General features: G+C 37.9%; 1 protein-coding gene across 1 annotated transcript in view; it reads left to right on the top strand.

Annotated features, from left to right (window-relative positions):
- Positions 1-885: 885 nt before the first annotated feature.
- USP14 (ubiquitin specific peptidase 14) overlaps positions 886-13,660 on the top strand; it is a 51,903-nt gene continuing 39,128 nt past the window's right edge. Inside the window, exons 1-5 of the mRNA XM_049901012.1 lie at positions 886-1,108; positions 4,634-4,779; positions 7,786-7,818; positions 12,492-12,596; positions 13,536-13,639. Coding sequence (XP_049756969.1) covers positions 1,093-1,108; positions 4,634-4,779; positions 7,786-7,818; positions 12,492-12,596; positions 13,536-13,639 — 404 coding nt within the window. The 5' untranslated portion in view covers positions 886-1,092. The remainder of the gene's footprint in view (positions 1,109-4,633; positions 4,780-7,785; positions 7,819-12,491; positions 12,597-13,535; positions 13,640-13,660) is intronic.

Below are 13,660 nucleotides of genomic sequence, written 5' to 3'. Positions count from 1 at the left end.
GGACTCATAGGGAGCTAAAGCACAGAGAACTGCCCCGTAGGGTTTCCAAGGAGCAGCGGGTGAACTCGAACTCTGGACCTTTCCGTTAGCAGCCATACGCTTAACCACAATGCCCCCAGGGTTTACAAGTCCAGGGCAATTAAACAATAGGTTAATTTTCACCTGCACAATAAAGCATTCGGCTGCTAACCCAAAGGTCGGCAGCTGGAATCCACCACCTGCTTCTTGGAAGCCCTATGGTGCAGTTCTACTTTGTCCTTACAGTATCACTGAGCCTGAACGGGCTCCACCAAAACGGGCTTGGTTTTCAGTCAGGGGCAGGGCTCACATTTGGTGTTTTTCTGCTACCTCACTAGACTCACCCTTCCCTAGGGTCTGAACTGGTTGTTGGACACACTCGTAATACATTATAATCGAGGCAGATCTATCCCTTGCGTATTCAAAGCGCTTTCAGTCTATTTTTGTCAAAAAACCCCGAAGGGGAAAGCTACACATTTTCATTAACAAGTACATCAAGTTGCGGGGCGGAACAACGCTTCTTTATTCTCAGGTTTTCTACGGGTTATCTTAACCACAAAAAAAAACCCCGGAGCTATACCGGTCCACCGTTCCGAAAATTGGGGAAACCACTTTCTGAAAAACGCAGCCACCGGAACACCACGTTCCCCACTGCGGCCGGGCGAGGCGGGGTTCGGACCACGCCGGCAGGCGGCGCGGCGCGGCGCGGTGGCGTCAGCGCGCACGCGCACGCTTGAACCGGGGGCACCGGGCCGCGTGCCGCCCCTCCCACCGCCCACCCCGTCCACGCCCTCCACTTCCCTCCTCCCGCCTCCCTCCTCCCACAGGCCGCGCCTCGCCCCTCCGCGCTTCGCCTCCTCCCCGCAGTAATCCCGCGATTCCGCCGGCGCACTGTGTGTTGCTGCGTCATCGACAGTGGCCGGTTTCAATCAGACTTTGGTCGCAGGAGATCTGCGGATACCGCCGCTGCCGCGCCTCCAACTCGGCTGCCGCCGCAGCTTCTGGTTCCTTTCCCTTCGCCGCTTCTTGTCAGGTCCACCTTTCCTGCGCCACTGCCTCCCTTTGGTCCCCGCCATGCCGCTCTACTCTGGTGAGCTCCGTCTTCGCCTCGCGCCGCGGTCTCCTGGGCCGATGCTAGGCCTCTGAGCAGGCCTGGCCCCGCGGAGGCGGTGGCGGGGCCGGGGCGGGGAAGGGGAGGGCGGGGTGAGCAGGGCACTGCGGCGTGGAGATGTCTCCACACCTTCGTCTCTCCTTCCAAGTTCTGAGCCCCGCGACGCGTGGGAGCGCTTTCCATCTTGGTCCAGCGGGTGGGTGGTGCGGGAGCGGGAGTCGGAGGTGGGTAAGCAGCTAGCGTTGGCCTATCGGAGTCGTGACTCTGCAGAATGTTGGCTGTCTCTGTCCGAGGGTGTCTCTCGGGGCGCCGCGGGCCAGGCTCAGGGTGTAGTGCGACTTCTCTGGGCTCTCTAGTGGTAGCTGTGGGAGGGAGGGATGAGGGACCCAGGATGTAAGGTTCGCCTTTCTGAGTCTTGGCGTTTTCTTCAGCAGCTTCCCTTAGGCCTTCGCGTACCCCTTGCTCACTTTGGCCCAACCGCTCCTTCTGTACCAATTTCAGTTTTATCCCGAGGCAGATTACGAAGTTGTCCTTTTGCTTGATTTTTGTTAATCAAACATTGTTTTGGGCGTCTATGTGTGAAGCAGTGTTAGCTTTGAGAGGTGGGCGAATACAAATGTAGGCGGGTATCAATTCTTTTTTATTGGTGTTTGGCAGGGCATTTTTGGATGATGGTAGTCCAAGGTACTGCCCAGGCTTCACATTTTTACTTAGTGAATGGATCTTGCTGTTTCCTATCCTTATTCAAAATGGCATCTAAAATGTGTGTTGGCCCCGATTGGCTATGAATGTGTGATTCATTGACCATCTCTTACTCTACCCTGTCACAGTTCCTTTATTTAATAGATTTCAGCATTTTCAAAGAATGATAGGAATCAAAGGAGTAATTTTTTTTCAAGGTGGATTCTTAGTGGTCTAGAATCTTGAATGGTATGCTTTTAATGATTTTCCAACCCCTTTTTAAGTCCAAAAAAATAACAGTAGAAAGATGTTTGAAAATGAAAGATGTGGCAATCTGCTTTTCTAAAGATTTACAGCCTTGGACACCCTATGGAAACCCGATGGCAATGGGTAATGGCGACAAAGAAGGGTGCACAGAAACACACACACACACACACACACACACACACACACACACACTCACACCCCAAACGGGTAGTGGTGCTAAAGAAGGGTAGACACACACACACCAAACGGGTAATGGCACGAAAGAAGGGTATACACACATGCACACACACTCCAAATGAGTAATGGTGCTAAAGAAGGGTGCACAGACACACACCCACACACCCCAAAACCAACCCCTTCCTTTGTTGCCCACCCAAACTCACCAAAGTTTCTATCTTAAAAACTAAGTTCCACCTTAAATATTTAATCAGCCTAACTGATCTTTTTCTCATCTCCAAAATGAGAGAATTGATGTATATTTCAAAGATCCCTTTGATGTCTCCATATTTAGAATCTGTTTTCAGGCTCAATAGTAAGTCTTGTATTAAAACGGAGTGAACATTCTAAGTACTGTTTCATGTTTTAATACAAAATTAAATATCCAGATTCTTATATTATTAAGGATAAGTGCCGTAAAAATTATAGGATACCTCCTGTGTGTCTCGTGCAGAGCTGGGGTTTTATACACGTTGCTTTTTTTAATCTTCAGCATAATCCTGTGATTCCGGTATTGTATTCCTGTGGTACGGATAAGCAAAAAGTTTAACTTGCTAAAGGTGAAACAGCTGAATAAATTTCAGATAGGTTCCTCTCCTTTATTTCTAACAATGTTTTGGTTTAGTCCTGTGTTATCTTTTGCTTGAAATGTTGCCATATGTTTCTAGCTGATATCAGTGAGTCAGTTGTGTCCCATTCAGACCCATTTTCTCTGCTGCTGTCAGAGTGATGTAATACACCAGACCAAAGTGACCTTTATGGAAAGCATTTTGGGGATTACATGTTTTCCTCCAACATAAAGTCCATACATTTTACCATGACTTATGTTAACCTTTCTCGACTTGTTGGTTAGCTAGCTTCCAGTTTTATCTACTGTTCGCCTTCACTGTGGGAATTACATCTCGGAACACAACCAGGCTACTTTATGCATTTCAGGGATGCTCTTATTCTCTTATTCTGGCTAACATCTCACTTTTTCTTTCAGCTATCACTTCCTCTAGGAAATCTTTCCTCACTCATGAAGCCTTCCTCTGTGCTCCTGTAGCATTTAGAACATTACTGTTGTACTCTTAATCGTTACAAACTTTCATCCCCTGCCTCTCTCCCTTAATTGGCTCTTAGGAGTCTCCCAAGTGCTTGGTACTGTTTTTGTTATTGAAAGAGTGCTCAGCACGTTTCCAGAACTGGTAATAGAATTTGGAGTCAGTATCAGTTTTTCGAATCCTGATTTCAGGAGTTGAAAAACAGTTATTAATTGTGAGAGTCTCATTTTGAGTAGGTGTAAAGTTTTCAGTGAAAACAAACTGTGCCTCTGAGTTTATTGCTTTTTACATATTTCAAAAGTTTAGCTATTTTATGAAGCTGATTAAAATTTGATTTTTATGTTTTAAGTGATATAGCCATGTCTTTGGATTCTTCACAAAATATTTAAGCACCTCTTGCTCACCAACCACACCTTTTAGTTTTCTCACACCTTTCTTATAATAATCTGGTACCTGTATTCCTAAATTTGTTGTCAGGTTTATTCCAACTCATGACAACCCCATGTGTGTCAGGAAAGAAATTTGCTCTATAAGGTTTTCAGTGGCTGACTTTTTGGAAATAGATGCCAGGGCTTTCTTCAGGGTGCCTCTGGGTAGACTTGAACTGTCAAACCTTTGGGTTAGGAGCCGAACGCATTAACCGTTTGCACCAGCCAGGGATCCTAACTTGTTCTAAATCTGCTTTATTCTCTCAATAATTTTATTTACTCTCTCTTAAATTATCTAAACTTCATTTCCTCTCTTTCTTCCAACAGTATGTATTAATTTAATAATTATTTAATAAAACACACTTTTGAAGGCCAAAAGATCCTTATTTTGGAAAATATTTCAGTGTGATCGTATTTTGCAAGGATTATTAGAGTAGGTTTCAAAAGACTTGGATATTTACTAACCAGTTTTGTGACATTAATCAACTCAGTGGCAATCGTTTGTGTGACATTAGCATATCAGTCAACCTCTTTTAAGTCTCAGTTTCCTTAACCTGGTGGCGTAGTGGTTAAGTGCAACGGCTGCTAACCAAAAGGTTGGCAGTTTGAATCCACCAGGCACTCCTTGGAAACTCTGTGGGGCAGTTCTGCTCTGCTGTATAGGGTCACTATGAGTCAGAATCTACTTGATAGCAGTGGGTTTGGTTTGGGTTTTTTACTGCCTGTGAGCTACTCTTGATTAGGTAGGCATGATGCAGGCAAAAAGATGAATGACACAAAGTAGCTTTCAAGAACTAGCCTAATAATTGAAAATTTTAAAATCTTGTTATTTTGTAAATGAAAAAAATAAATGATGATTTTGTTTGCAGTTACTGTAAAATGGGGAAAGGAGAAATTTGAAGGTGTAGAGTTGAATACTGATGAACCGCCAATGGTGTTCAAGGCTCAGCTTTTTGCATTAACTGGAGTCCAGCCAGCCAGACAGAAAGTTATGGTGAAAGGAGGAACATTGAAGGTAAAATTTAGTCCATTTTTCATAACATACTATTATTGTATTATTATATCATAATTAACACTTGAAAATGTGTTTAGTGTTAATTTAATATTTGAGATATTTTTTATTTGTGGAGAGTATGTAATCAATGAAATTAAAACTGGTTTATACACGTGGGGTTGCCACGAGTCGGATTTGACTCAATGGGAGTGGGTTTTTTATTCATCTTAGTGTTAGGGAGGATTATTATAGCTATTTCAAAATGCTATTATGAAAAGTTTTATTTTAATTTTTCTTTTAAAAGGCATTGTATTGATGGGGACCTCTGGGGGTCAAGGGAGTGGCACACTTTCCATTTATCTGTACTGTTTGAATTTTTTTCCTGTGAGGAAAAAATTAAAAGTATTTAGTTTTATCTGGTTTAGACTAATATAAAATTTTATTTGTATTTCTTTACTGTATTTCCATTAAAGGGATGGGAAGCTTTGTTAAAAATATGAATCAATAAGTTAAATTGGTTTTTTAAAAATGACAACACAGAATGTGTTTTTGTCCATGCATTTGAATATACAAATTCAGAGTGCTTCAATGTCCTTACCAAAGGCCTGGTTCTGGAATACTGTTTCCATTGGTCTTTCTTCTTGCATCCTACTCATTGAAGAAGAGCCCCTTTCTCTTAAGATGAATCACTAACTCGTACCTGGAGATGGGAGAAAAAAAAATTTTGTTTAAAAAAAGAGGGATCCTGATGTTTCCTTTTGTTCTCTTGGAATGATCACAGCAACTATGATTAAGGGTGCAAGCTTACCTGTGTCGTTGATGAAGGGCCACAGAAAAGATATTTTCTTTATTATTCATAATACTATGTAAGTGTAACCAAAAAAAAAAAAACACCCAAGTCCATTGCCATCGAGTCAATACCAACTCATAGCGATCCTATAGGACAGAGTAGAACTGTCTCATATGGTTTCCAGGGAGTGCCTGGTGGATTTGAACTGGCAGCCTTTTGGTTAGCAGCCATAGTTTTTAACCAGTACACCACCAAGGTTTCCATATAAGTATAGTTTAAAAAAAAAAAAAAAACAACTTGTGTCAAGGGTTATATATAAAATGCTGAAGAACTGTAGCTACCCCTGTTTGATGGGCATTAAAATCCATGTTGGTGAAAAATCAAACACTATAAAGTTGCAGTGTGAACTTCTGGTCGTTAGTCAAGTTGATAATTTGTGCCGAGTGCTATACTGGATGCTGTGGAGAATTACGGAAAAATGCTAATTAACTGAAACTATGACTAATAGCTATAATTATTGAGTACTTATTTTGTGCAGGCATTTCATTTATTTTCTTTAATTCTCAAATATATGTATTATTCATATTTTATAAATTAGGAAACCGAGTGTCAGAGAGGTTTAATGTATACTAAAGAACCATAACCACGTGATTTACAAGTCAAGCACATCTGGGTTCTATTTCCAGCTTTTTATGACCTTAAGTAAGTGATGTGAGAGGGCATTTATATTTTTCATTCCTTATACTTAGCAGTAATAGCACTTAAACTGAGAAGGGCCTTTAGGAAGCAGAGTGTCCAGAGAGGTAATTATTGACAACAGTATAGGGAGATGAGGATTAAGTGCCTGGCACCTTCCATAAAAACAAAGGAGTAATATGGAACTGACTTCATCCTATGAAGGGAAAGGCCTAGCTGCAGTAAAGTTAAAATATATGTGGACCAACCATCATATTAGGAAAAAAAAACTTGATTTTATTGAGCACAGTGAGGGGAAAGTATATAATTGCTTTATAGATATGAAATTCAGGACTTGAGAAACATTTGTGGATATGCAGATATTATTAAAGGTCATTTTGCCTGGAGTAGTTTATTTTCCTGGTATAATTTTTAATAGCACTTATTCTCCTGTTGGGTGGTAAATTATTAGTCACCTAATCAAGGTGGACCTTATTTTGTAAAATACTCTTCATTCCTGATACATAAGCTAGTATTTAAATAGCTCTGCTGGTTCCAAACATGCAAAAAATTAGGATCTGTCATTTGTCATCAGTCAAGCGTTTTTTAGTACTTTTAGTGCTGTCAAATTTATTGTCTTTCAGATTGTCTTCTTTTTTTTTTAATTTTTTTTATTATGGTAAAACATATAACATAAAATTTACCATTTTAAATGCACAGTTCAGTGACATTAAACACACTCACAGTGTTGTCCAACCATCACCACTATTTCCAAAACGTTTTCTTTACCCAAACAGAAGCTACCCATTCAGGAAGAACTCTCTATTCCCTTCTGGTAACCCGGTGGTAACCTCTAATCTACTGTCTGACTTCATGAATTTGCCTATCCTGGATATTTCATATAAATGGAATCATACAATATTTGCCCTTTTGTGCCTGACTTATTTCACTTAATATAGTGTTTTCAAGGCTCATGCATGTCATAGCAAGTATCAGAATTTCATTTCTCTTTATGGCCGAATAATTTGTTATATGTATAATACCACATTTTTATCTATTCACCCGTTGATGGACGCGTGGGTTGTTTCTGCCTTTTGGCTGTTGTGAATAGTGCTGTGGTGAACACTGGTGTACAAGTATCTATTTGAATCCCTGTTTTCGGTTCTTTTGGATAAATACCTAGGAGTGGAGTTTCTGGGTCATATGGTAATTATGTTTAATTTTTTGTGGGACTGCCAGACTTTTCCACAGCAGCTGCCACCGGTTTACATTTCCACCCAGCAGTGTACAAGGATTCCAGTTTATATTCTCGCCAGTACTTGTTATTTTCTGTTTCAAATTATCTTTTCTTGTACAACTTAAGCCACTGTTAGACTTACTAGCTTTAGGTCTGTGTATATTTTGTTTTCTAAGATAATTTTAGTTGCAATAATTTTAAATAAAATCTTCATACCACATAAATTTTATTTTATTTTGAAGTAGCTTAAAAATTAGTTGATTATGAAATTGTTTTTAGATTGTACAGAGGTGGTTAAATGTATTTTATTTGTTTTTTAAAACAGGATGATGATTGGGGAAACATCAAAATAAAAAATGTAAGTATTAATCTCCAAAACACTTATGATAATGTGGTTTCCTACTTTTACACCAGAATAAATTACGGATGATTTTTTTCATGTATATGTTCAGTTGGAAACCCTAGTGGTGTAGTGGTTAAGTCCTGTGACTGCTAACCAGAAGGTTGGCAGTTCAAATCCAACAGGCACTCCTTGGAAACTCTATGGAGCAGTTCTGTTCTGTCCTATAGGGTTGCTGTGAGTTGGAATTGACTCGACGGCTACAGATTTGGTATTTTTTGTTTTGGTATATTTAGTTATTTCAGCACCATTTGTTGAGAATACTTTACTTTTCCCATTGACTTTTGCTGGAGCCTTGAAAATTGATTGTAGGTCTATTTTTGAACTCTTGTTTTATTGACCTATTTGATTAAATTTATACTGATTACACAATCTTAATTTTCAAAGCCTTCCTAATAAGTCTTGAAACAAGACAGGAAAAGTTCTTCAACTTCTTTCATTATTTCCAAGAATATCTTATCTATTATAGTTCCTTTTTTTCTTTATAAATTTTAAAGCTCGTCAGTTTCTACCAAAATACCTCGTATTTTGTTGAGATTGCATTGAATCTGTAGTTCAATTTGGGGAGAATGAACATCTTAACAATATTGAGTGTTAAAAGCCTTGATTATGGTGTACTTCCCCTTTTATTTAGGTCTTTATTTCTTTTAGCAGGTTTTATAGTTTTCAGTATAGAGATTTTGCACCTCTTGTTAGATTCTTGGAACTTAATGTTTCTTGATGCCATTGAAAATGATATTAAAAAAAGTGTTTTCCCGTTTTCATGACTAGAATATAGCTGATTTTTGTAAGTTGATTTTCATGCTGTGACCCTGCTAAATTCAATTACTAGTTCCAGTAGTTTTTTTGTAGATTCTCTAGGGTTATCTGGAGCCCTGGTGGCATAAAGGTTAAGAACTTGGCTGTTAACCAAATGGTTGGCAGTTTGAATCCACCAGCCAGTTTTTGGAAACCCTATTGGGCAGTTCTGCTCTGTCCTGTAGGGTTGATATGAGTTGGAACCAAATCGAAGGCAACAGGTTTGGTTTGGTTGGGATAGGGTTATCTGTGTAACAAGCATGTTAATCTGCAAATGAAGACGGTTCTAATTCTCCCTTTGCAATCTGTATGACTTTCATTTTTCTTGCCTAATTTCACTGGCTAGGACTTCTAATACAGTGTTAAATAGAAGTGAGAGTTGGATGTCTTTATCTTGTCCTAGTTCATTGAGGCTTTTTATTATGAATGACTTGAATTTTTTCAAATGCTCTTTTCTACTTGCTAAGATGATCATAGGATTTTTCTCCTTTATTCTGTAACGTGGTTAGTTTCATTGATTTTTAACTGTTAAACCTTGAAATCCCGGATTCTTCAGTTTTCAAACTTTTTGGTCTGCAGACCTTTACACTCTTAAAAATTATTGAGGACCCCAAAGAGCTTTTGTATATGTGGGTTGTATCTACTGCTATTTACCATATTAGAAATTAAAACTGAGGAGTTTTATAGTTCTTACTCATTTATTTAAAAATAACAATTACAAGCCCATTATATATTTCATTTTTAAAAATATTTTCCAAAACCAAAATTTAGTTAAAGCTGGCTTTGTTTTACATTTTTGTAAATTTCTGTAATATCTAGCTTGATAAAAGATAGCTGAATTCTCATTTCTGCTTCTGCATTCAGTCTGGCATAATATGTTGTTTTGGTTGAAGTCTGTGAAGGAAATCGGTCTGACAGTTATGTAGTTGGAAGAGGAGGAGTATTTTCATGGTCTTTACAGATAAAATCGTGCACACTCGTCTTTCATACACACCAGAACTCAACACTGGTGAGTTAGTTGCAGAGGTGGAATCTGAAACCACATCAGTTACCTTTTGTATGTGAAAATCTGTGGTTTTCTTTTGCGCTTAGAATCAGTCTTATACTCATGCGTGATCTTGTACCATCTGTATTGGTCCTTTGGAAAATATTCATTTCCTGAGTTATTTAAATCTTATATATGTTAACACATTTCATTATACATTACCAAAAAATTGCATTTGTTCATATCTCGACCAGTCTTACCAGAAAAGACTTTAAATACGTGAAAGCTGCCAAGCTCATAGTAGCAGATAAAAAATGCTAACTTTCACATGAAATCTCTAATTTTGTCATTGGCAACTATAAATATTGTCAGTTGTTTTCCTTGAACTGACAAGCTCACTTTTCCTTTTGAGAAAATGTCTGCTGAATACCCAATTCTGAAAAACAATACTTTGTCAGTTGTTTTAAGTAAAAATGGTATTCCATAAAATTCAAAATTCCAGTCTGCAACTCAGACATTTGCACAAATACATATCCTTAACACAGCTATGAACTTTGATATGCAGCAGAAATTTTTTATGGGTACCTCCCATTTCATAATGCAGAATTAAAAAAAAAATGTATTCAAACGTTGGGATATGATAAAATTAATCGTTTTTCCTACTATATTTAAAAAAATTTTCATTGTGCTTTAATTGAAAGTTTACAAATCAAGTCAGTCTCTCACACAAAAACTTATATACACCTTGCTATATACTCCCAATTGCTCTCCCCCTAATGAGATACCCTGCTCACTCCCTCCACACTCTCTTTTCCTATCCATTCCGCCAGCTTCTAACCCCCTCCACCCTCTCATCTCCCCTCCAGACTGGAGATGCCAACATAGTCTCAAGTGTCCACCTGATCAAAGAAGCTCACTTCCTACCAGCATCCCTCTCCAACCCTTGTCCAGTCCAATCTCTGTCTGAAGAGTTGGCTTCGGGAATGGTTCCTGTCCTGGGCCAACAGAAGGTCTGGGGGCCGTGACCACTGGGGTCCTTCTAGTCTCAGTCAGGCCGTTAAGTCTGGTCTTTTTATGAGAATTTGGGGTCTGAGTCCTGCTGCTCTCCTGCTCCCTCAGGGCTTCTTGGTTGTGTACTATACTACATTTTGATGTCACTGCCTTGATAGGTGCTAAGCCGCTAACAGTTTCAGCCACTATTGGTTTTGCACCATCAGTGCTGATGTCAACATAGTAAAAAATGGAAATAACTTGTTGGCATTATTATGAAAATAGTTTTGACCTCACTGACTTTCTGAAAGAATCTCAGGGACCCATAGGAGTTTGCGTACCTCACTTTGAGAACTGCAGCTTGGGATATATGCACTAAGCCACAATGTACTGCCGGATATAAATTTCTGATATATTTTTAAGAATACTTGCATACATGTTTGTGAGGAATGTTAGTCTGTAATTTTATTTTTTTGTAATATTTTAATTTGTTTTTTAGGGTTATATTGTATGCGCTGAAAGAGTTGGGAAGTATTCCCTTCTCTGAATGAATTTATGTCAGATTGATATTACTACTTTAAATATTTAAAATAATTTACTAGCACCTCTGTCTGGGGCTGGGTTTTCTTTATGGAAATTTGTTTGATTAATACTCAGTTTCTTTAATAGATATGGCTAGATTTTCTCTTTTTTTATGTCAGTTTTGGTGAGTTTTGTCTTTCAAGGAATTTATTTTAATGATGTCTAATTTATTGGCATAAAGTGGTTCATATATCCAGAATATTCACTGAGTATCTTTTTTATATTTATAGCATCTTTATTGATGTTCCTCTTTCATTCCTGATATTAGTAATTTTTTAAATTATTTTTTTAAATCAGTCTTGCTAAAAGTTTATCAATAAATCTTTTTGACTTTGTTGATTTAATATTCATTTTCTATCTTACTGATATCCATTTAAAATTATTTCCTTTTTTTCTACTTTCGGTTTAAATTGCTTTTTTTGTTTTTTACGGTATATGCTTAGATAATGAATTTTTATGCCTTTCTTACATAAACATTTAGAAATGATAAATTTCTCTAAGCACTTGTAGCTGCATTTATGTTTTGATACATTGTGTTATTATTCAGTTAAATACATTTTAAAATTTATCTTGTGATTTCGTCTTTGACCCATAGGTTGTTTAGAACTACTTTATTGAATTTCTAAATATTTGGGGGCTTTTCTAGATCTTCTTGTCTTACTTATTTATGGTTTGATGCTGTTGTGGTCGGATAAAATACTCAGTATTATTTCAGTCTTCTGAAATTTACTGATATTTTTTATGGCTCATTCATGTGGAGACTGTTTCTTGTGCACTTGAGAAAAATGTATTTCGCTGTCGTTGGTAAAGTACTGATCATTTAGGTCAAGTTATTTTATAATGTTGTTCAAGTCACGTATATCCTTACTGACTTTTTGTGTACTTATTTAAAGAAGCCCCATTACTTGTTTCCTCATGCCCCTTTGCAGCCAAGCAGGTAACCCCTGCTCCCAGGCAGCCACCACCTCTGTATGTTTTTTTTTTTTTTAAGTGTATTTACAGAGTTGTGTGATCATCAGCACAATATAATTTTAGAACATTTCCATCACCCCAGAAAGAAACCTTGTGCTCATTTGAAGTCACTCCTCATTTCCTAGTCCCCACAGCCCCTGGCAACCACTAATCTACTTTCTGTCTCTATAGATTTGCTTTTTTTGGACTTTTTATATCAGTAGAATCGTGTGATATATGTTCTTTTGTGTCTGGCATCTTTCATTGGGCATAAACATTATCAACTTTCATGGATTTTAATGAGATTACTTTTTTTTTTAAACAGGGAATGAATCTCCTAATGATGGGCTCAGCAGACGCTCTTCCAGAGGAACCCTCAGCTAAAACTGTCTTCGTAGAAGACATGACAGAAGAACAGTTAGCATCTGCTGTAAGATATGCCAAATGTTCGTTAGATCAGTACTTTTCAAAGGACAGTTATTAGTTGTCTTTCAGAAGGAGCATCAAAGTGTTTTTAAGATTTAATTGTTAATGTCAAGGTGTTTTCATCAGTCGGTAGGAGTTTTATTATTTTTGCAGTAGGCTTAAGGGAGTCCTTTTCTAGTCAGATAACTCATAAAATTAATGTTTTTTTTAATGTTGTATACTTTGACTATTACTACTTTTCTGACTTTCAAGTGAATTTTATTTACATCTAACATTAAACATAAGGTTTGTAATTCATGGGTTATAATTTTAAGTTTCATAAGTCTATGAAGTGTAGGTATCATAATTAACCTTATTTTACAGATGAGGATTGTTGTAAGGTACATATACGCACACACACAAAGTCAGTGTATGTAATAAATATGTATCTGGCAGATAGTGCTGTTTAAGCACTTTTGTTCTATGAGGAAACAGGCTCAAAGAAATTAAATATTTCAAGTGCTAGTATGTTCAAAGTATTAAAAACCCTCCTTGTTGAAAATACATACAGTTTCCCCCTAAATACAAAGTCAGTTTAGAAAGTGGTCAACACATACATGGCAAATGTTATTTTTTTGTACCACCGAGTATTTATATAGTGTCATTCATTTTTTTGAAGTGTTTATGTGTATACTGTGCCGCTCTATTCTCACAAGCCTGGAGGGAGGCAGGGCTGATATGATTGTTCTCTTATGTTCAAGAAGGGAACTGAAACACAGTGATTGTGTCAGCGTGATGCATGTAAAAGTTTTTGGTGAGGGCGATAAAACGTAGTTACTTTAGGGTGACAGTGGACTGAAATGGTAGGAGTTGGTAAACAAGACTTTCCTCAGGGTCTGAACTTTAGTGATTTTATATATGCTGTGTCATTAATTTATAAAAATGATTTAATCCTTTATACCAGATGGAATTACCATGTGGATTGACAAACCTTGGTAACACTTGTTACATGAATGCTACAGTTCAGTGTATCCGTTCTGTGCCTGAACTCAAAGATGCCCTTAAAAGGTGAGTCTGAAGAGAAATGTT

The sequence above is a fragment of the Elephas maximus genome, chromosome 11, assembly GCF_024166365.1.
Source record: "Elephas maximus indicus isolate mEleMax1 chromosome 11, mEleMax1 primary haplotype, whole genome shotgun sequence".
Taxonomy (NCBI): domain Eukaryota; kingdom Metazoa; phylum Chordata; class Mammalia; order Proboscidea; family Elephantidae; genus Elephas; species Elephas maximus.
The sequence above is the reverse complement of the archived record's forward strand: the minus strand, read 5'-3'. Positions and strand labels throughout refer to the sequence as shown.